At 38.0% G+C, this 25,162-nt stretch overlaps 1 protein-coding gene across 1 annotated transcript; it reads left to right on the forward strand.

Annotated features, from left to right (window-relative positions):
• Window positions 1-8,691: 8,691 nt before the first annotated feature.
• On the forward strand, window positions 8,692-13,900 carry MAP10 (microtubule associated protein 10). The gene is given in 2 exon segments (XM_021000471.2): window positions 8,692-8,836; window positions 8,839-13,900. Coding segments are annotated over 2 exon segments (2,784 nt in total). The 5' UTR covers window positions 8,692-8,706; the 3' UTR covers window positions 11,493-13,900.
• The last annotated feature ends 11,262 nt before the right edge of the window (window positions 13,901-25,162 follow it).

The raw sequence follows: 25,162 nt of genomic DNA on the forward strand, positions 1-25,162 counted from the left end.
CAAATCCCACCTTACCTTATCTACAGACACTAGAATAAAGATATTTAAAGATCTATCTCAGCTCACTGCTACAAAAGCTTAAGATATATATTTTTTTATTTTTACAACAAATACAGCAATATCTTGTGCTTTACCTCCTATATGAAGTCTCAAACACTGACCCTAAACCTGGAGGTATTTTTCTGTGAATGGTGATGGATCTTCCAAATCTGTCTTATTTGTTGACTAAAGTTAACTAGCTAGGGTTAGGGGTGCATAACATTGAACTATTATAGGTTCACAAATACTTATTACCTGAAAGTGAAGGTAATTGGCCTATACTTGATCAAATATCTGATTTTGGATTTCATTACCTATTGTATTGTAATCAACTGAGCTAAATAGCCTGGTAAACATATAATACATCTTCCTCTTCCGGAAGCCAAGATGGCAGAGTGAAAAGGCAGTCACTCTCACTCTCCCCTATCAACCTCTGAAAACCCAGAAAATATCACCCCAGAAAAAAAAACCCCTGGAACACCTGAACTAGAAGAAAGACCAGGAGCAGCAGTGCAATAGCCCAGCAAACAGGTCTCCCAGTGCCTCAGCAAAAATAAGGGAGGCAGAACTACAAGGGGCCGCAGGTGGACAAGTACCCTGCGGCATTCATCTGAAAGGAGGTGAAGAAAACAAGCTAAAGGATTTCTAAAGCCCCGGCCTTACTCCACCAGGAGTCTCGGCAATCCACCGCAAAGGAATCTCTTGGTCCATTAGCAGAAACGAGGGAGACAACACTGCAGGGGGCCCCAGGCAGATAAACATCCTGCAGCAGCCCTCTAAAAGGAGCTGAAGAAAGCTAAAGGAAAGGAAAAGCAGGCAACCTAGAATTGCCTGAAAGTTCCAGCCTTCCTGATTCCAGCCCAACACAAAGTAAGCTGCCAGAAACCTACAGCCTCCAATTCCCGCAATAGGGGGCCAGTGACCAAGACCTAGGCTCCCAACACAAGAAGCTTGGGTCAGTACCCTCTGTTCCCCAGCAGGAGAGCTCAATCTCTTTAAAGGCCAGGGAATAAAGAAACACCATGAGTAAAAAGAAACTACCATGGATTCATATTATGAGAAGAGTGAAGATCAAGACAGAAATTCTGAAGAGGACAACATTGTCAACAAACCCACATCTGCAATAACAAGAGAATATAAACTGGTCTGAAGCCCAAAAAGCCTTCTTAGAACAGCTCAAGAAGGATTTTAATAGTCAAATGAGAGAGGTAAAGAGTCCTTCAAAAATACAATTGGCCAGTTGGAAAAAAAATACACTGAAGAAAACAAGTCCCTAAAAAAACAATTGGCCAGTTGAAGAAGGAAGTACAAAAACTAACAGAAGAAAACAATCTGTTAAAAACTAGAATTGGACAAATGGAAAATAATGTCTCTATGAGAGAGCAAGAATCAGTCAAACAGAAACAAAAAAATGAAAAAATGATGAAAATGTAAAATACCTCATCAGTAAAACAACCACCTGGAAAATCGACTCAGGAGAGACAATTTAAAAATTATTGGACTACCTGAAAATCATGATGAAAAAAAGAGCCTGGACAGTATCTTTCAGGAAATCATAAAGGAAAACTGCCGAAGTCCTAGAACCAGAAGGGAAAATAACCATAGAAAGAATCCACCGATCACCACCTGAAAGAGATCCCAAATTGACAACGCCAAGAAATATAATAGCAAAATTCCAAAATTACCAGATGAAAGAGAAGGTGCTGCAAGCAGCCAGAAAGAAAGAATTTAAATATCATGGAACCACAGTCAGGATTACACAGGACCTTGCAGCTTCTACATTAAAAGACCGCAGGGCATGGAACATGATATTCCTAAGGCAAAGGAGCTTGGAATGCAGCCAAGGATCAATTACCCAGCAAAAATGAGCATCATTTTTCAAGGGAGGAGGTGGATATTCAACGAAATAGGAGACTTCCAAACTTTCCTGATAAAAAGACCAGAGCTCAACAAAAAATTTGATCTTCAAGTACAGGACTCAAGAAGGACTTAAAAAGGTAAATGGGACAGAAGGATACAATATGTTGTTAATAAGGGGGGGGTGTTTAAACCCCTACAAGGGAATATGAGACTTGCAACCCTTGAGAACTGTATTGTTATTACACCTTGTTAAAGGAGTATACATAAAGAGGGTGGATATTAGTTGACTTTGATGTAATGATAAAAAAAATAATCAAGTGGGTTAAATGGATCCAATAAGTGGATCAATCTGATCTTAGAAAAGTACTGAGAAAGGAGGAGGCAGACAAGGGTAAATTACATTACAGGAAAAGACACAAAATCCTATTACAGCAGGAGAAGGGAGGGGGGAGCATTGTTTGAACCTTACTCTCATCAGATTTGGCTCAAGAAGGGCATAACATAGAAATCTAACTTGCCCTATAGGCAGTAGGAGGGAAAAGGGGAAAGAAAAGGGAGGGGGGAAGAGAGGAGGGAAGCAGCAGTAAGACTAAAGGGGAAGAAAAGGGAAAGGGATAATAAAAGGGGGAAGGGACTGAAGGAGGTGGTGGTCAAAAGCAAAACACTAGTGAAGGGGAGAAAGGAAAAAGGAGAAAGAAAAGCATAAATGGGGGAAAGGATGGAGAAAAAGACACAGATAGTAATCATAACTGTGAATGTGAATGGGATGAACTCTCCCATAAAACGGAAAGGATTGCAGAATGGATTAAAAACCATAATCCTACAATATGTTGTTTACAGGAAACACATTTGAAAAAGAGTGACACATACAGGGTAAAGGTAAAAGGCTGGAGCAGAATATATTATGCGTCAGCTGAAGTAAAAAAAGCAGGGGTAGCAATCCTGATCTCAGACAAAGCAAAAGCAAAAATAGATCTAATCAAAAGAGATAAGGAAGGAAACTACATCCTGCTAAAAGGCACCATAGACAATGAAGTAATATCATTACTAAATATATATGCACCAAATGGTATAGCATCCAAATTCTTACAGGAGAAGTTCAGGGAGTTACAGGAAGAAATAGACAGCAAAACTATACTAGTGGGGGACCTGAACCTCCCCTCTCGCACTAGATAAGTCTAACCACAAAATAAACAAGAAAGAAGTTAAGGAGGTGAATAGAACATTAGAAAAGTTAGGTATGATAGACCTCTGGAGAAAACTGAATGGGGATAGAAAGGAATATACTTTTTTCTCAGTACATGGCACATACACAAAAATTGACCATGTACTAGGGCATAAAAACCTCACAATCCAATGCAGAAAGGCAGAAATATTAAATGCATCCTTTTCAGATCATGATGCAATAAAAATTATATGTAATAAAGGGCCATGGAAAGATAGACTAAAAAATAATTGGAAACTAAATAATCTAATCCTAAAAAATGATTGGGTCAAACAACAAATCATAGAAACAATCAATAATTTCATTCAAGAGAATGACAATAATGAGACAACATACCAAAACCTATGGGATGCAGCGAAAGCAGTTCTTAGGGGAAGTTTTATATCTCTAAATGCTTACATAAATAAAATAGAAAAAGAGGAGATTAATGAATTGGGCATACAACTAAAAAAACTAGAAAAAGAACAAATTAAAAATCTTCAACTAAACACCAAATTAGAAATATTGAAAACCAAAGGAAAAATTAATAAAATTGAAATTAAGAAAACTATTGAACTAATAAATAAAACTAAGAGCTGGTTTTATGAAAAAACCAATAAAATAGATAAGCCTTTGGTTAATTTAATTTAAAAAAAAGAAAGAAGAAAACCAAATTACTAGTATCAAGAATGAAAAGGGCGAAGCTACCACCAAGGAAGAGGAAATTAAAACAATAATTAGGAATTATTTTGCCCAACTATATGCCAACAAATTTGACAATCTTAGTGAAATGGATACATATTTACAAAAATATAAATTGCCCAGATTAACAGAAGAGGAAGTAAAATACTTAAATAACCCCATCTCAGAAAAAGAAATTGAACAAGCCAGGAAAAAATCTCCAGGGCCAGATGGATTTACGAGCGAATTCTATCAAACATTTAAAGAACAATTAATTCCAATACTATATAGACTATTTGGGAAAATAGGTGAAGAAGGAGTCTTACCAAATTCTTTTTATGATACAAATATGGTGTTGATACCTAAACCAGGAAGAGTCAAAATAGAGAAAGAAAATTATAGACCAATTTCTCTAATGAATATAGATGCAAAAATTTTAAACAAAATACTAGCAAGTAGATTGCAGCAACTTATCACAAGAATAATACACTATGACCAGGTAGGATTTATACCAGGAATGCAGGGTTGGTTCAATATTAGGAAAACTATCAGCATCATTGAGCATATCAACACCAAAACCAACAGAAACCACATGATCATCTCAATAGATGCAGAAAAAGCTTTTGATAAAATACAACACCCATTCCTATTAAAAACACTAGAAAGCATAGGTATAAATGGAGTCTTCCTTAAAATAATAAATAGCATATATCTAAAACCTTCAGCAAGCATTATATGTAATGGGGACAGGCTAGAAGCATTTCCAATAAGATCGGGGTGAAACAAGGATGTCCATTATCACCACTGTTATTCAATATTGTACTGGAAACCTTAGCTTTAGCAATAAGAGAAGAAAAAGAAATTGAAGGCATTAGAATAGGCAAAGAAGAAACAAAGCTATCACTCTTTGCAGATGACATGATGATATACTTAGAGAATCCTAGAGAATCAAGTAAAAAACTACTTGAAATAATAAACAACTTTAGCAAAGTTGCAGGCTATAAAATAAACCCACATAAATCATCAGCATTTCTATATATTACCAACAAAGCCCAACAGCAAGAGATAGAAAGAGAAATCCCATTTAAACTTACTGTAGACATTATAAAATATTTAGGAGTCTACCTCCCAAAACAAACCCAGGAACTCTATGAACACAATTACAAAACACTTTTCACACAAATAAAATCAGATCTAAATAATTGGAAAAACATCAGTTGCTCATGGGTAGGCCGAGCTAATATAATAAAAATGACAATCCTACCTAAGCTAATTTACTTATTCAGTGCCATACCAATCAAACTACCAAAAATTATTTTATAGAGTTAGAAAAAATAATAACAAGATTCATTTGGAAAAACAAAAGGTCCAGAATATCAAAGGAACTAATGAAAAGAAATGCAGGGGAAGGTGGCCTAGCAATTCCAGATCTTAAATTGTATTATAAAGCAGCAATCATCAAAACTGCTTGGTACTGGCTAAGAAATAGGGAGGTGGATCAGTGGAATAGGTTAAATATGCAAGACACAGTAGTCAATGACTATAGTAATCTATTATTTGATAAACCCAAAGACCCCAGCTTCTGGGATAAGAACCCACTCTTTGAAAAAAACTGCTGGGAAAACTGGAAAAGAGTATGGCAGAAACTAGGCATAGACCCAAATCTCACACCATATACCAAAATAAAGTCAAAATGGGTTCATGACTTAGATATAAAGGCTGATACCATAAGTAAACTGGGAGAACAAGGAATAGTTTACCTATCAGATCTATGGAGAACAGAAGAATTCATGACCAAACAGGAGATAGAGAACATTATGAAAAGCAAAATGGATAATTTTGATTACATTAAATTGAAAAGTTTTTGCACAAACAAAGCCAATGCAACTAAGATTAGAAGGAAGGTAGAAAATTGGGAAAGAATTTTTACAACCAGTCTCTCTGATAAAGGCCTCATTTCTAAAATATATAGAGAATTAAGACAAATTTATAAGAACACAAGCCATTCCCCAATTGATAAATGGTCAAAGGATATGAACAGACAGTTCTCAGATGAAGAAATTAAAGCCATCTATAGTCATATGAAAAAATGCTCTAAATGTTATTGATTAGAGAAATGCAAATCAAAACAACTCTGAGGTACCACATCACACCTATCAGATTGGCCAACATGACAAAACAGGAAAATGATAAATGTTGGAGAAGATGTGGGAAAATTGGAACACTAATACATTGTTGGTGGAGTTGTGAAATGATCCAACCATTTTGGAGAACAATTTGGAACTATGCCCAAAGGGCTACAAAAATGTGCATACCCTTTGATCCAGCAATAGCACTTCTAGGGCTATATCCCAAAGAGATCAAACAAATGGGAAAAGGACCCACATGTACAAAAATATTCATAGCAGCTCTTTTTGTGGTGGCAAAGAATTGGAAATTGAGAGGATGCCCATCAATTGGGGAATGGCTGAGCAAGTTGTGGTATATGAATGTACTGGAATACTACTGTGCTAGAAGAAATGATGAACAGGCTGACTTCAGAAAAACCTGGAAAGACTTATATGGTCTGATGCTGAGTGAAGTGAGCAGAACCAAGAGGACTTTGTACACAATAACAGCCATGTTATGCAATGACTAAGATTGTTAAACTGAACCCTTCTCAGCATTAAGGATCTAAGACATCTCCAGAGGCCTCGGATGGAAAATGCTGTCCACATCCAAAGAAAGAAATATTGAAGTCGAATTGCTATCACTTATTTTTACCTTCTGTTGAGTTTTGTTTCATCTTTCTGATGGTTCCTCATATTGGTTTTAATTGTTACTTACAACTTCACTAATGTGAAAATATGTTTAATGGGTATGTAAATGTAAAGCCTATATCAGATTGTGCGCCGTCTTGGGGAGGGTGCGGGGAAGGAATAGGGAGAAAAATTTTCAACTCAAAAGCATGTGGAAAAAATTAAAAAATCTAAATTAAAAAAAAACATGATAATACATATGAAAGCACTTCATTCCTTTTGTTTATAGTAAAATTACATAATAACCATGGCAGTGGTAGGTTGGGGTAGGCCAAGAAGTAAATATAACATATATACTACATAAAGCTTTATGTGTTATGAGAGCTACTATAAAGGGAACACAGTTTTTGAAGCTTTTTTTTAAACCTAATACTTATTGTAGGAAGCTTTCCCAAAATGAACACATTCAACTAAAACTAAACTCTCTATTATTTATTCCTTCAACAAATAGATCCTGATTTATATAATCATGCATTCATAAATTGATGGACTTGTTAAGCAACTATTATGTGCTGGGGGAGCTTATATTCTCCTGGAGTAGTTAACATGTATATAAATAAATAATTTGGGAAGGGAAACAGCACTAAATATAAGGGAGAGGATTCAGAACTTTCTTTATTTTGGGTCCCTACTATGTGCAAGGACAGTATTATGCAGAGTTATGGAAGATGTCATTTAACCAGAGTAAGTGGAATCTCTCAAATGACATGTTAAGTTCCTCAAAGTCAGAGATCATAGATCACAAATTTAGAGCAGGACTGGATCAGAAGTGACTAAGGTCAAACAGGCTTATAAGTATTAGAGCAGGTTGAGGTACTATCTACCCTAATCTTTGGTAACAGAATGCCTTTCCCTACAAAGAACAGTACCATATAGTGGAAAAGGAACTGGATTTAGAATCTGGAAATCTGAATTTGAACCTTAACCCTGCTGCTTACTACCCGTGACTTTGGACGCGAACTTAATCTCTCTCTGGGCCTCTTTCACAATCTGAAAAATAAGGGAATTGGACTAGATGATATCCACGATCTTGCACCTGCACGATCCTATCATAACTGGCATCTGGGTGGCACTGGATAGAATACCGTCCAGTAACTCATAAAGAGCCAAGTTCAAATTCTACCTCTGACACTTAACTAGCTGTGTGACCTTGGGCAAATCACTTAACAGCTGTCTCAGCCTCAGTTTCCTCATCTGTAAAATGAGAATAAGAGCACCTACCTCACAGGGTTTTTGTGAGGATCTAAGGGTGCTTACATTTGTAAAAATCGCTTTTTGAACCTTAAGGCATTATAGAAACACTGGAAATTATTATTATAACATCCCTGTCCCAACAGGCTCTCAACAGTAGCTTTTAGTGAATTTGACCAGCTGCACACCAAGAAGTCTTAAAAGGTTTGTAATTTTAAAAAGTCTTTCTCAGTCACTTAAACTGTTGGGGGTCAAGCTCCTCCTCTTAGCACAGCAGCAGTCAGGGAAAGGCAGGCAGCGGGGCCTCCCCTTCTCCACCGCCTACTTCCTCTCCCTGCCCCCCCCAATTCCACTTATGAGATAAGTGGCCAGCTCCTCAGAGACGAGTCCTGATTTCGGGCCTCCAATTTCATCAAAAAAGAAATGCCCTGATTACAGGCACCCCAACCTCCCAGGTGGAGCTGCAGAGTCCAGAACGTTCTAGATTTAGAACAGGAAGGGATCTGAGAAGCCATCTAGGCCCCCACCCCTTCATTTTACAGGTGAGGAAAACTGAGACCCAAGGTTAAGAGAGCTTCCTAGCTCACACAGGCAGGCACTCACAGCGGTGGGATTTGAACCGGGTCTTCTAAGGGAAGAAGATTTGGGCCACGTTCTGCTAAAACGCAAGAGAACTCACAGGCGCACTGCTGAACTTTCTAAAAGAAAATGAGAAAATCCTCACGGACCACTAGGCCATATCCCGCCAATCTCGCGAGAAGTTAATAAGCCACGGTGGCCCCGCCCCGCTTCGCTTCTCCCCTCTCATCTCCTCCATCTTCCTGTATGTTTCCCGCTCAGCGTCGGCTTTCCGAGACTCTCGCGAGATTCTGTAGTTACTGGGTTCCGCTTCCCCTCTGGTGCGGAGGCGTCCGAATCTCTCGGGGCAACGCGATGGCGACCGTCCGCGAGCCTGCGGCCGAGCGGCTTTTCTCCCTGGACCTGCTTGTGGACTGGGTGCGCCTGGAAACGCGGTTTCTGCCGCCGCTGCCTCCGGAGAACGAAGAGGAGGCCGGGCCACCCTCGCCGGCTCCCTTCGCCTGGCCGTGGCCTTCCGCCTGCTGGACTTCCCCACGCTGCTGGTGTACCCTCCGGGAGGCCCCGCCGCTCCTTCCCGCGGGCGCCGGCCCGGCTCGTTCGTCTTTGGCCGCGGCAAGTCCTGCCTCTTCCGCTTGGATGCGGCCACCCTGCAGCGCCTGCTGGGCCTCTCGCCGCTCTACGCGCTGCTCCTGACAGTGCCCCCCGGAAGCCCGACCCCGGCCCCGAAGCTCTTGGGCAGCTGTAGCATCTCCCTGGCTCCCGCTGCCCGGGGGCTCATCGGAGAGGGGAAGGGGCTCTCTGCCACGGGAGCCTCCCAGGGCCACCGAGGTCTTTACGTTTTGAGAGACCTAATGGGGGAGCAAGTCGGGCAAATTTACCTAGGCTACCGCTTGACCGATTTGGGGAGCGCCTTGCTGGGCCATATTCCCCCAAAGACACCCGGGGCCTTCCAGAGGGAGGAGGTTCCTGCCGGGGCTGGGGTTAGTAGAGTGGAGAAAATGAGGACAAATGAGAGTAGTCCCCCAGCCCCACAGGGAAAACAGCCATTTCCTCCACCTCTCATCAGCTTTGCTCAAGTGGATCCAGAGAATTTGGAAGATTTGGAAGAACCAAAGCAGCAGGAAGAAGTGATTGAGATAGTTACCTGTGATAAAACTAAACCAAAGCAACAGGAATATGTGGTTAAGATAGTTAAAACTCCCAGCAAATGCAGCAGGAGTGATACAGATACAGAATTGACAGACTCTTCCCATTTGGAGACTACATTGTCAAATGAGGTTGGGGAAAGCGTTAGTCCAAAAAATCAGGAAGTCACAGAGTTAGAACTTGAAACAAACATAATTTGCCCACCACCTCTTTATTATTCTAATCTGGAGCCAAAAAAGATACCACCAGTTAAGGGCAAATTCATAACTGTACCTCAGATTAGTATGCCTAGGGAATCTAATGATATGGTTCAGAAAGAAAAGGTCCTGTGCCCCTTGGTAATGAACCATGGTGCCCCATCAGATCAGAGTCAGACTGCAATGGCCCAATCTCAGCCTGACCACGGTATACTTTTTGACCAAGATAAACTTGACACAATAAGGCAGCTACCTCTATTAAATGCTTTATTGGTTGAGTTATCTTTATTATATAAGCAGCCCCTTGAAACTGCTACTGGTATACACCCTCACTTATCCTGGTTATACAGGCCTGAGGATGGGAAGGCCCCAGAACCTTCTGACAATGCTACTTGTAAAACTGAAGAAGTGGGAGACAAGTTTTTACCTAAGAAAAAAGAAGAGGTCCTAAGCCCTCCATCAGTAAGGAAAGAGGTTGGACACAAGCTCAGAAAAGGTGTATGTTTTGAAAAAAGCAGCACCCAAAAAAAAGTAGTTCCAAGAAAAAAGCTGTTTTATGGCCTTACAAATACACTCAAACTCCGTTTGAAGCGGACAAACCCAAACATGTTACTATTACATGAAAAAAGAGAACAGTATAGAAAAATAAAAACAGAAATGCCAGATACAGAAAAGCTTAAAATTTTGCCATCTAAAGGAAAAAGCTCCACAAAAGAACCTGGGAAGTCACACACACTTCCCAGTAATCTGTGTTTTGCTTCAGGTGTTCTTTTCACTAAAAACAGTAAAACTTTAAAGCAAGATGGGGTGGAATCTGAAGGCCAAAGCTCTACAAAAGAAACTCATGTTTCAGGAACTGGAACTGAGAAAGAGATAAATGTTGAAATCAAAACAAATAAGGAGTCATTTATAGAAACTGTTGCTTTGATAAACCCCATTTTACCAGAAAAAGGCATTCCTATAAATGTTTCAGAAAGATTTAAGAAGGAAGGAAAAGTCCATCTTCTAGATGTTGACACAGAGAATACTAGAATAGATAATATTGTCATAGATTTTAGTAATAGAGCAAATGGAACTGTGGGTTGTGATTTTCATCCTCATAATTCAAATGATAGTAAACCAAGTAAAAATAGCCATTCTGAAAGCATATCTGAACTGAAGTATTCTGATGATTTTACTAGTCCTTGCTATTCTGAAGATTTCTCCACTGCTGATGATACTTTCGGAAGTTCTAGAGTTCATGATAGTAGTCCTGAACTGGAAGCAGATAACCTCAGTTATTCTTATTTAGATACTGATTCTAAGTCTAGTGAATCTAAAATGTCTGGAAAAAGCCATAGAAGTGAAGTTAATTCTGTTCTTACCCCACCTTTTTCAGCTGGCTCACCAGTACATTCATTTAAAAAATCTCATCTTTCAAAGTCTCATGGCAGAAGTCTAGTAGATGGAAATAGTATCTCCAGCAATGACCTTTCGTTACGTTGCAGTGAAGGGAAGAAAAAACATGATGACCAAAATAACATTCATAATTCTGAAATGAGGAATACTCAAGGTGTTCCTGATCAAGTTAATTCAAGAACTGGCCAAAAATCTTTAGAAAAGAGCCAGTCACTAAGGACATCTCAAGTGAGTTCTTATTTGCCATCTAATATGTCTGAACTAGAACTTAGTGCCCTGGATAGCATTGCTTCAGACCAGCTTGAAGAAAATGATGAACTTGGCTCACTAGATATTTGCAAACAATACAAAGACATTTGTGAGTTAGTAATAAATAAGCTTCCTGGGTATACAGTGTAAGATTGAGGTTTTTTTCATATTTAACTTTTTAAAAACCTGGCATTATAGAGTTACTAAAATTTTATGACATTTACATTGCTTATTTAATTTATACGTAAAATTATGTGAATGCATTCATTATGGAAATGCAAAATAAAAATTTGCTTATGTGCCATGCTTTTAGTGTTCAAAATCATGTAGACGAAATTTGGAATAGGTCATGCAACGTTATAAGCCTTTTAAAGTTTTCTGTTCATTTTATGTATTGTTCTGATAAAGGTACATATGCTCAAGAAATTGGTTCTGATGAACAATCTAACTAAAGTGGTTTATATCCAAAGAAGTTAGGGAAAAAAGCAATGCTTTTGTTAGGGGGTATTAGGATAATTTAAAATTGTTGGAGGAGTTGTTAATTCATTATGGGGGACCTCTTGTATTCAACTTGCTGTTTTAACCACTCTGAATGATATAAAGACATAAGATGTCTCTAATTCTGAGGAGTTTGTATTCCAGTAGATGTCATTACAATTTATGTAGAAAACAGACCTGAGGAAAAGGAATAGTAATAAGATTCCTCCTCCAAATGAAAGATAAAGCCACTAAGAAACTTGAGAAAAAGCCACAAATGTTTGTGCTACTAATATAAAAGCGCACAAATGTTTTTAATCTATTTTTGCTTCATTGGTAGAGGGGCAAGGAACAAGCTGAATGAGGTGCTAGTTGAGAGAGTTAGAGGATAAGACATGTCATGGTTGTGAAGGAAGTTTTAGGGAAGGAGACTTTAACTGTTAAACCACAACACAGAGATATGAATGAGAATGTGGACCTGAATCAGAGAGAATATAAAAGTTAAGGATGTCTTAAACTGTGAAGGAAAAGGATTAATGATGAAGTTTAAAAACAAATAAAAGAAGATCCTAAATTGTAATTTGGTGACCAAATTGTGTGCCATACCTGTCATTTTAAATAGAGAAAGAAATGAGTATTCAGCAATTTTAATGAAGCGAGGGTGTTAGCATGTAGTCTTATATCTCTTTTCCTCCAAATAGGAAAAGGAAGTGTTCATCTCTCCCAATTCTTAGTCCTGCCCTCAATAATTTCCTTTCTGTTATCTTAATGTTGTTTATAATAAGATGATTTTGGAGGTAGAGTACTTCTGTTTGAATCCCTGCTTTATTGTCTACTTATGTGACCTTGGACAAGTCACAACCTCTATGGGTCACGGTATCCTTATTTGAAAAATGAAGCAATTGCACTAGATGGCTTCAGAGGTCCCATAAGGATTCTCTAACTTAACCTTCTCATTTTATATGGAAGGGGGAACTATTTAGGGCTACTGTCTCCAAATAACTAAATTTAGAAAGCAAAACCAAAACAACTAGTGAATAATACATTATGTAATTAAGTAGTAGTGTGTACAGAATACATTCTGTAGTAGTTTGTCAAAACTGGGAAGGAGGTAGGGAAGACATTTTAGGAAGGGGTGGAATGTGAGCTTTGCCTTAATGAGTAGGATTTGCATTGATGTTGGGGGGGGAGAGGGGAGTGGGAGGATGAAATCCCAGGAGAAAGAGATCAATGGGAATAGTGGCATGGAAGTGTGAATGATCCAAGTGATTCATATGATAGAGAGGAAAATAGTAATAAGATCCCTGTTGGAAAATAATGGGAAATAAAGTTGGTTAGATAAGATACATCAGCTCAAGCTGTTGATGCCTATCATCAGTGTGGGGAGGTGGACTTGAAAAACAGACCATGTTCAGTAGCCCTCGAGTGAATGAAGCATCTTTCTTCGTTGGTTGTTCCACTTTCCATATCCCTTTGGCGCTCACCTGTGAAATTATTTTCCATGCTTCTTGAGCTCAACACTTAGCAAAATTTGTTGGTACTATGATACTGTCGGCACATGACACAATGTTCCCTCTACTGTGTTGTGTGGACAGACACAAGATTTTGTGCTTGTAACTTAGTGAAATGGGAGAGTTACCGTAGGTTGTTGACCAGAGGAGTAGCTAAACGTGGTATTGAAGAATAATTTGACCATGATAAAATGTTTTATTAAAAGTAGGTGAGAGACAAATTTTGCTAGTAAAATACTGATTTTAAAGTATGAAATATTTTTCACTTTCATGGTCTTTGTTTTCTCCTAAAAACAGTGTATTATTCTCATAAAATAATTAAATGGCAAATAATAGACCCAGAAATACACAAATATAATTCAACAAGCTTTTTATCAAGTTCCTACTATGTATGTATAATAAATAACATTCAGATTAGTGTTCAAGTGACCTTGCAAATATTTTCTCTCGTAAAAATTTTTTCAAAAGGTATTCTGAGTTTAACAAACAATAGAATGATTTCCGTAAACTGTATCAGATAATAAATTATACATAAAACCATAAATCTCTGCTTTATTTAAAAATGTATAATAAATGCAATGTTAAGTTCAAAGCTAACTTGTTCATCTGTTTCCTTCTGAATTTCTTTTTGTATCTTGTTCATTTTTAGGAATGCTTCAGTCTCTGTTTTCTTTTATAATGGAGTAGGGAAAGGGAAACAGTAATCTTGCTGGCCCCTCTCCCTCCTGACTACTATCCAAAATTGGAAGGGGAAAAAAAAGGCACTCCTAAGTATAGGTAAGCAAAAGAAATCCTAAATATTGGCAGTGTTCAAAAATATAACTCATTCCGAACCTTGAGACCATGGCCTGTGTAGGACAAATAAACACATTGACTATGCCATTTCTTAGTAAAGAGACACAGGAGGGCTTCTAGCACCTCTGTCACTAACAGGTTCGCTTTTGATCAGGTCAGATGGGAAGACAGGAATGGAGTCATAATAAGGGGTTGAATAAGCTTACTTTATTCTAGTCTAGTCTTCTCAAAGGGAGTTTGCTGATAATGGGAAGGGAGGGCAACTACCCGTCCTCTCGTCCTCTCGGTGGGGTCAGTCGAGACCAGCACAACTTGTGCAATCACCTAAATCCCCTCAAGCCTCAATAGGGGCCAGTTGAGGCAAACACAGCTTCCCCCTCCCAAGCCTTGATGGGGGCCGATCAAGGCACACACAGCATTTCAGCCTGCACATTCACCCCTATGGGGGTTCCCAGTCACTGACCAGTGCCCACTTGCTTTATAGGGCAACAAAGAAGGCACACTGGTAGCAATAACCTCACACTTTTCATCACTTCATCCCTATACCTACTGCGACTGTGAAGTAGAAACTGTCTTGAACCATCATTATGAGAACTCATATCTAACACCTGGGATGTAGAGATTGTTATAGTTATGGATACTGGGAAGAAAGCTCTAAGAAAGAATAACAAAAAATCCACTTTGCACGCACTAAAATTCACCTTACTGACAACCTGTCAGTAGTTAAAAAGCATGATTCATCATTAGTCCTCCAGAATTGGTCTTTTCATTGAGCAGATTTCTTAAGTATTTCAGAGGTGTTTTTCTTTACAATGTTTTTATATAAGTAGTTTTTTGCTCACTTCACTATATCAGTTCATACAAGTATTAATTTCAGTGCCTGCAGGTATCATTGTAGAGGGTGCAAGTAACCAGTAGTCTTTCTGTCTTTTCCTCCTTAATCCCTTTTATCTCTGGAGATGTAAGCAACTATACCACATCATAATAATGAGTTCATTTTAAGACTAGGAGCAATAAAACCTCAAGTCCACCAGATTCTCTCCTCTATTGCTTTAGGGAATTCAATTTAGCAGAAAAGTTAAGCATACAATTACAATTGCTCAGACCTCTAAATTAGGAAAATTCCTAATATTTAGGCCAGGGTTTGGCTCTCTGCCTAACCCGTCATATCTATCTGTGTAGCTATGGCAAAATTTATTTTATCAAAAAAGAGCAGAATATTTTACAGTGGCTGTTAATAGGCACCCAGAGAGGAAGAACAGACCTTTCCTTGTAACTTCTTATACTTTTTAAGAAGGTGGGTATAGCTGGTGACATCAGTCTGAGTCTTCTGCCCGGATATGCCTGTAACTCACCTTGAACTCTCTGCTCTTTTCTACAGCTCCTTTCTACCTGTTGCCCCTATTTCTGACTCCGTTTTTAAGAGTCCCCATTCCATTATCTGTGGCCAGAAACCCAAGTTCTCAATTCTTTAACTTGCTTGCTGGTTTTATGTAAGCCTGAAAGTGTTGCGGTCGGGTTCAGGTGTTCAGGTGTGCAAGAATTAACTTAGACCCCTGTAGCCGTTGGTGATGAGTTCAGGGGGACCCCAAGAATGTTGGGGTGCTACCTGAAATGATGAGACATAGACGTGCGGGTCCCAGTGTCCTGAAATAATTCCCTCGGACAGTCTCCAAGTTAAAGGAAGGCATTTACTGGGGTGATGTACCCAAGCAGGCCTGCTCCCTTTGAAGCAGAACCTCAATGGGCTCTACATGTGGAAGGCAGAGCACAGGCCGCAGGCCCTGCTCCCCTAAGGGAGCAGAGAGCCCCTGCTTTCTGTAGGAGGCAAAGGTGATTAGCCAGGTCAAAGGTATCGTTTAAATAGAATTTTATGGAATAGGGGGAAGGGAACAAGAGAATGGGAGGAGCAAGCGGGGCTCCAAAATGCCTGGGATATCAGGTAGTCTGGAGGTGATAAGCAAAGAGAACGGGAAAGGGGAGGGGAAGAGCTGTTCAGGAATTGAGGGTGCTTTGTGAAAGCACACAGATAAGTCCACAGTGGGGTCTTCAATGCATAGTCTTCTTTGATCACTTTTCTGACTGGTCACATCCAACGTCTTACCTACGGTCTCACTATTGCTTGCTCTTCTGCCTCAAGCACCCTTTTCTACCTCATCAAAAGGTTATGACCAAATTCCTCAACCAACCTAAGCAGCATACATTTTGTATTTAGGGAATCATCCAGGCCTCGTTCACACCAAGTTCATCATGCCAGTCTATTGATTCAAAGACAATATGTTCACTTTCCAGCCACATCTGTACTATTGCCCTTGGTTAGCTTTTGCCTTATGTTGCCAGACTGTAAGCCTCCTGGCCACTTCTAAGCCTAAGAAGAATATCATGCCTTCCCTATACTATGCCCTACCCTCTACTCTACTTCCCACTTTCCTTGATGTGTTGTCTTACTCTCTTAGAATTTAAGATCCTTAAAGAACCCCCTACACTGGCCTGATCCAGGTCAGTTCAGAACTGCCTGACTGTTGACGACTTGGGTGAGACAGGAATCATCGACTCTCTTCTTTCATATGAGGAGCACCACCAGGCCCTAGCATCTGCCTTGCCTCTGCCCTCCAGATTCCTGGTGGTCTCATCAGACCCATCAATATAAACTAATGATCTCTAAGCCTTGTCTTTCACTCCACCAAGGCCCCCTAGGACTTCCAGAACTTTCTACACTACACTACAACTAAATATTTTTTTTAATGAGTTGTCTCCCTCTATTAGGATGTGAGCTTGAGAAAAGTAACTTTTACTTTTTCTATCCTCAGTGCTTAGCATGGTTCTTGGCATATAGTGAGTGCTTAATAAATGATTTTTCATTCATTTATTCATCCCAAATTCTGGCACATATGTTAATATTTTGTCTAAGAATAAAGAAAAAACAAGTATTAGAATCTGAAATACAAGAAGGGATATAACCTGCAATAAATGATGAATAATCTGCTGATATGCCTTTCTGACACTTAGCAGGACTTCTCTTTGCACAGCTTAGAAAAGGTATCACTAGACCTTTACTTGAAGGCTTTTTTTGCATGGTAAGACCTGTCAGAATCCTCAGCAGCCTTAAAGAACCAAGCTCCATTGCCTGGGTTGATTAGTCTTCATGTCTCAGTAGATTATACTCCATTCTGTTTCCAGACACTAAACCTAGTCATACCCAAGGTGGCCCCTCAGGAGAATCATAGACAACAGATAGACAGTGAATAGGACTTTAGTTTTACTGAGAAAACTTTAAATTATTTTTTTTTACATCTAAATAAGCATGACTTGACTTCCTACATAGCTCATGGCCGAACATTTCTAGAACACTACAAATCCAACAATATGTGTCTGTTATGAGCCTTTACTGTTGTCTTTTGAAGTGATCTCTGCTTGCTCCAAAAGTATTTCTGTAGGTTTTTAAAAAAAAAAATCCTATTCACCATGTGCTTTGAGAATATTAATAATCTTTTCCCTTTTTGTGGCAAGGAATTTAATTTGGTTGGTTCTTGTATGACAGACATACAGAGTCTCTTGCTGAGGCCATACCAACCCTAATTAGCTTAGTAATTTCATGCATCTCTTATTTTCTCTTAGTGTAATCTTCAAGAACCCACTGTCACCTCTATATGATATATATACATATATATATACACATACATGCACATACATATATGTATGTTTATATATGTATATGCATGTATACATGCATGTATTTCTCACATATTAACATATATGTATATATTAAGGAAGAATATAGGAATTATACCTGTGATTTCATTTGTATAGGGACCTTCTCTGCAACCTACAATCTTAGAGTTATCTAGAGCACTAAGAGATTAAGCATCTTGCTCACATACCCAGGATTTGTCACAGGATTTGAAAGAACTAGGTGATACAGTGGATAGAGTGCTGGGCCTGGAATTAGTAAGACCTGCATTCAAAAGCTCTAGGACCCCGGCTAAGTCACTAAACTATATTTGCCTCATTTTCCTCAGCTGTAAAAATGAGGTCATTATAGCACCTACCTTACATGATTGTTGTGAGGATCAAATATAAAATGATGTAATATTCTAATAAAATCATGTTATAATGATGTAACATAGTAATTATTATAATCATATTATATAAACAACATAAAACAATATAATTATTATAATATTATAATATAATGATACAATATACTATTTTTGAACTACTTAGCACAGCGCATTGCAGCTAGATGGCGTAGTGGATGGAGTGCCGAGCCTGGAGTCAGGAAGACCTGAGTTCAAATCTAACCTCAGATACTAGTTGTGTGGCCCTAAGCAAGTCACTTAACCATATTTCTGTTTCTTCATCCATAAAATAAGCTAGATAAGAAAATGGCAAACTACTCCAGCATCTTTGCCAAGAAACCTAATAGGGTCACAAGAGAGTTAGATATGACTGAAATGGCTGAATAAGTGCTTATTCCCTTCCCCCTTTTGTTCTTGGTTTTGAGACCAGCTCTTTATCTAATATGATATACTATCTTGCATTAGATACATAGAAGAAAAAATGTATATGCATATATGAAGGAATCTTGTATAATCTTGATATGTACATGGAGATGATGTTGGAGAAGAGCCTTTTACGTTAAGATATGTATATAAGTACTTATGCCTTACTATATAGGGGCTCCTTCAATTTGGACTGTGCTGGACAACCTTCATGACAGTAGCAAACGCTTTTGATGAGCATGTGTTGTATATCCCCATTTCATTCCTGATTTGATAATACTCATTAAACAGTAGGTCAACTAGCATCTATGTCACTACATCTTTAAATTAACGTATTGTGATTGCATGGGAAACACCTTGTTAGAGAGTTTTCAAGGCAATATTTTGTTCTACCTAATCAGAGTTTTTTTCTAGCAAACAAACAACAAGCACCCAACAGATTTTTCCGACTTAAACTGTGGCAGAAAAATATGTCTACCATCTGCCTGAGCAATTATAATAAAATATTATAGAGACTTATAATAAAAATAGTCGCCATTAGCATTTTTAAAAAAATGTTCCAAAGGCAATTAACAGCAAGAATTTCAAGAAGTTTATTAGGTCTAACTCAGCAGAAAATGTGTAGTCTGTATATATGTAGTATACAATGTAGTAATATGTATGGAGTTATATGTTTAGTGGAGATATGTTCTTAAAAATACAGTTGAATTTATGTAAGATCAAGATAATTAGTACTACTAGTAGTAATAAAATTGGCTTCCCTATCTCACCCAGCAATGGGTATTGCTTAATTTTTTTTTTTAATCTAGTGGTGAATGACCATATAAAAATGTATTGACTAAATCAAGTGCTATTTTCATGCATTAGTCACATTAAATTCAAATAAAAACATACTGTGGGAGAAGTAGAGAATAATTTAAATTATATTATTTTGGAAAGAGAGATTTATGCACCTGTCAGCAAAACTGTCCATAGGACCATATTTCCTAGCTATTCTAATTTCCATGTGTCAATCTAGTATTGCTAACTTTTGAATAAGTAAAATACTAAAAAGTATCCCCTGAAGCCCCATTAATTCCTTTACAGTTGGAAGGGTCTATCAGTAAATGCTATGGTGTCTAAAATTCATTGCTCGCATTCTTAATTTAAAATTCCAGGAAACTTAGAAACTCCTGGATAGACTATTTGAACTTAAGGAGAAAGAAGTAGTTTATCTTCTGGGAAAACCCAAGAACCTCTGCATGATTCTTGTTAACAAAGATATCTACATCCTTTACATTATATTCTCTGGATCCTCTGCTAATTGGGTAAGAGAGGAAGAATTCCCTCCCTCCATTCCTTTTACAATTATTACATAGCAAACATATTATATAACATAACAAATATGTTGTAATGCATAGTCTCCAAGGAATTAATATTACAAGTAACCCAAACAGCCAAGGAACAGTATGTGCTTGATGTAAATGGGCTTTAGAATATTTCCATTGATGATTTACATGCTCAATATATCTTCCTATTGAGAAAATCAATTTTTGTGTGGGCATATGTAATTTTTCCAGATGATATTCTCAAGCCCTAATATGGTGCTATTATTGGAAGACCTCTAATTCTAGGACATGAAAGTGATAAATCAGTTTGGTCATTCAATAAGCATTTATTAAGCCCTTACTAAGTTTTAGGTAATCTGGTCTTTAACTTTTATCCCCACAAAATACTGAGGAAAAAAGAAAACCCTGAATTTATGAAGGTTGAGAATTTCTTTCACTAGTAATTATTTGACTAGTATTGGGAGTAAGCATGTATCCTTAAGATGGTGGTCTATGTAGAAAAGGTACCAGTGGAATACAAAGTAAAGCACAGGATCATGAAAGGGGGAAAGGAATAATCATTTATTAAACATCTACTGTCTACCACTCACTGTGCTAAGCACTTTCATAAATATTGTCTCATTTGATCCTCACAGCAACCCTGGGAGGATGTTGCTGTTATTATCTCTACTTTGTAGTTGAGGAAATTGAGGCAAACCAGTTAAATGACTTGCCCAGGGTCACACAGCTAATGAGTGTCTGAGGCTGGCTTTGAGCTTGGGTCTTCCTGCCTCCAGGCCCAGTGTTCTATTATGCCACCTAGCTTCATAGAAGTGAACTGTTGATAGCGGGGTACCAGACTTATTGTCTGACCTATAATGAAATGTGCTGTTGCTCTATCTTCTACTTTCTTTGAAGATGTTGTGAGTTCGTGAGTTCTGTGTGCTCAGCCAAAACTGATCTACTTGCAAAGATTGTTCTGGGGTCCTATACTGATAGGTTTGGTTCTTATATTGTCCTCTCTGGTTGCCTGTAATAATTCATACAAGTTGTGCTGCCTCTTTTTACTTACTATTCCTCTATTGCCAACACTACAGTATAGGTTGTGAGCAAAGGAAAGAACCTTAAAAGCCAGAGTTTGAGTGGAAGTTGGTGTTTCATCTCGGGGAGATGATAGAGTTGTGACACCTGAGCTGTGTGGTGGGCAGGACTCACTAATGAACGTGGTGGGAGAAGTAAAACAGCAAAATCTAATGGTCCAATGTACCACTAGCTCTCTCCAGATGGCCATTGGCTGACGACAGGCTATAATACCTTAACCAAAGGCAGCGTGAGGGTGAACCAAAACCCAAAATGAAATGGGATAAAGATAAGATTTCATTAAGCAATATGATCAAAGTAAACAAACAGCCATTTTTCAAATAAAAAAATGCAAACTATTAACAGTCATTTGAAAGACTGCTCCACGTCAGTAATAATAAGAGAAATACAATCTACAAAACACTGAGAAATTTCACCTCATGCATTAAATTGGTAAAGATGACCCCCCCCCAAAATGGTCAGTTTTTCATTGTGGCACACACATGCATTTTTGCTAGAGTTGCGAGTTAGTTTTCATAGCATTGTATTTGGCCATTCACACTGTGAAAAAAAATTTAAAATAATAAAAAAACTAATAGGAATTTGTGAATTATACCTGATGCTGCTGTATTTGGATATAACTGACATGTTCTTGCAACCAACCTGGCCCAGGACCCCATAAAGAAATGCTAGCGTGTTGGAATACATGCTACATCTTTTAACTTAGTTTGAATGTTCTCAGGGTAAGTCTAAAAGTTTTGGTATTTGGCACTAGATAGAAAATTTCATTGGTAACTCTGTGCCAGGTCCTTTGCTAAGCTTGTTATAAACATTATCTCAATCGAACTTCATGACAACCAGTGAGGTAGGTGTTAGACAAAGCATATCCCCAAATATGAGTAGCTGAATTATGATGAAGCCATGTTTTGATGTAATCTTAAACTTCCTGTCTTGTACCAGTTTAGCTCACTTGCCCTTTTCAATCCCAAGGATCAGATCCCAGTTGATAGACACTGGGGCATGACATTATATATCAAAGTAGTCTTTGTTTAATATAGTTTAAAATAGTTTAATCTGTCCATCTTAGAGATGGACTCTTTCAATCTGACTAGTCCCAATGGCGCTGCTTATTTCTGAATAATCCTTATGAATTCCCCAAGGTCAAAGGTGCCAGGATTCTCTTTCTATCCTTCTTTCCAAGAAAGCTCAGTACTTTTACCTCTTCTAGACTGAAAGCTCCTTGAGGCCAGGGACTGAATAATTTGTCTTTGTATATTCCCTAGCCACCTTGGTAGTTATTTGAGCTTAAAGTAAACACTTAATAAATGCTTAATGAGCTAAATTTGATCCTAGGCTTGTGGAATGAACCGTGTCGACCAGGAGGGCTTTGTTACATCATTTGTTGATTTCAAAGATATTCTTAATTGATTTTCAATGTTTTGACTATTAGGGGTCTTTTAAATTGTTAATTAACAATTGAAGTCCAAATGTTCAATGTTTAGCAAAAAGGAAATCTAACAAATAAAACAATATTTTCCCATTTAAAAAACCTTTTGAATCATTTTAGAGCCATAAAAGCATGTATTTTAGCCAGTATTCATAAAATTTTCTGCTCAATTTTGTGAACTCCAGGTTTCTGAGTCACTTTGGGTTGTTTGGAAAGCTTTTCAAGTTAAGGTTTTCTTGTGACTAAAATAACACACCAAGGGTTTTGTTGGGTATCTGCATTTTAAAGGTAGCATATATTCTATTTTTTGCTATATAAAAATACTTCAGTCTTAGATGATGTCAGACTGAAAAGCTTATCTATAAAGGGATCAAAATGTGTAATGTCTGTCTCCTTCCAAATAAGTAGAAAAGTAGATGATGCAATAAATTATTTTTAAAATTACTTTTCCAATGACATGTATAATGGTGAGAATTTAATCAGTTAACTGGTCAACAAGCATTTATTCATGCTTATGTGGGACAGTTAGGTGACACAGTGTATGTTAGACTGGACCTGGAGTTAGGAAGACCTGAATTCAAATCTAGCCTCAGATACTTACTGGTTTTGTGACTCTTAAAACTCACTTAACCTCATTCAGCCTCAGTTTCTTCAAGAGTAAAATGAGGATAATAATAGCACCTAGCTCACAAGGTTGTTGTGAGGATCAAATGAAATAGTATTTATAAAATGCTTAGCATAGTATGTGGCACACAGTCGGCACTTAATAAATGCGTGTTCCCTTCCCTTTCCTCTTCCTCTATGTTATGTGCCTGTCACTATGCTAAATCCTGGGGATATTAAAAAAAATAGGACCTGCCTTCAAGGAACTTACATTCTATTTGGAGGATACGACATGTTCCCAGTTAAGCAAATGCAAGATACGTAAACCATAAAAAATAATTATTGGGGAGGGTCACTTACAACTGGAAGGATGAAGATAGGCCCTTTGATGGAAGAACTTGATTCCAAAAATTGGAGGTGAGAAGGGAGAGCGTTGCAGGCACGAAGGACAGTCTGTGAAAAGGCAGGAATGTGATGGTGAAGGAATAGCAAGATGGATGGTTTGGCTAGACCACAGGGGTGGGGAACCTGCAGCCTTCAGGCCACATGCCCTCCAGGTCCTCAAGGGCAGCCCTTTGACTGCATTCAAATTTCACAGAACAAATCCTTTGTTTGGATTTATTCCAAGGGTTGAACCTGAGGACCTACAGGGCAGGCACCCCACCCCTGGCTAGAGTTTAGCATGCAGGAGGAAGAGTAATGTGAAATCAACCTATTCCCTAAACCAGTGAAATGATAAGCTAGCTCAAAGTGGCCGAGAGAACCAAAGTGTAAATTTTCAGAAAGTCGACAAAGGTTACAAATCAGAGCTTGATTTATTGTTTGGTTTGTTGTCTGTTTTTGAGAAGGTGATACAGAAAGTGTTACTAATGCAGATTAATCTTTAAAATGTTTCATGAGTCTTTTTTTTTTCTGGAGAATTGGTTGTTAAACATTTACCAGCACACTACTGATCTATACGTATACATAGATCCATGTATAATCATCTTACCTCAGACACTGGTCAGTATTAGATATTCTCTTCAAAATTAGAGAGGCAATATGATGCAGTGAAGAGAAGATCAGACTTGGGGATCAGTAAACCTGGATTTTATTTGTTGTTCTAATGTTTATAAGCTGTGTGTAACCATGGACAAAGATATTGACTTCTCTGGGCTACAGTTTATTCAAAATGGGAATATTTGAATCGTTTGTCTAAAATTTGTCACAAAGAAAGTGCTTTATGTGCCTTGCAGCACTTAAATAGGATCTATTTTTTTAAAGTGAGGGTCCAGAAAAAGTATATTTAGTCCTAATGAAAGAAAATTTCCAGCAAGCAATGGAGAATGATACAGCACTTATGAATTACAATATACAGTATGAAGATACATTCCATTATGTATGCCCAGCAAAAAAAAAAAAAAGGAAATTGAAAACCCAGTGAGACAGTAAATCAAATGTGAATCAAATAATTATCTTCATTATAATCATTGGACGATTATTTTAAAACCTGAGATCTTCTGGTAAAAGCCTTAGTAATTTGTTTAAAAATCAAGAATTCAATATCATTCAACAAGAAGATTTTTAAATATTTCAAGCCATTCTGCTGTGTTAGAGGTAGGCAGTGATGAAGCTTTCTTTTCCACAGATTTCTAACCTACAGTGATCATTTTCCCTTTCTCTTCATTTTCCTGGCAACCCTGATTGTCTGAATCCTTCCTTTGGCATGTATCACATACTGCTTTGTGTTCTCGTTGTTGTTGTTCAGTTGTTCAGTCCTGTCCAACTCTTTGTGACCCCACAGACCATAGCATGCTAATGCTGTGCATGGGTTTTCTTGGCAAAGATACTGGGGTAGTTTGCCTTGTGTTATTAGTTATCTTTTATTTCTCTGTCTCATTTGCCTAAATAGATTAAAGATACTTTGAGGTCAGGGATGAATACTATTTTTTCTAACCACTCCACAGCACCATCTGTAGGGCCTGCTAGTATGAGGTACTCTACTATTTTAAATTTCTTTTTTATCAGCATCCTGTTCGGTATCATACTCTAACAGATATGAATACATTTTCTTTGTCAAATTGAAAAATAATTTATTGTCACAACATACTATTAACAA

Source organism: Phascolarctos cinereus, unplaced genomic scaffold (genome assembly GCF_003287225.1).
Source record: "Phascolarctos cinereus isolate Bilbo 61053 unplaced genomic scaffold, phaCin_HiC Scaffold_5;HRSCAF=322, whole genome shotgun sequence".
Lineage (NCBI taxonomy): Eukaryota > Metazoa > Chordata > Mammalia > Diprotodontia > Phascolarctidae > Phascolarctos > Phascolarctos cinereus.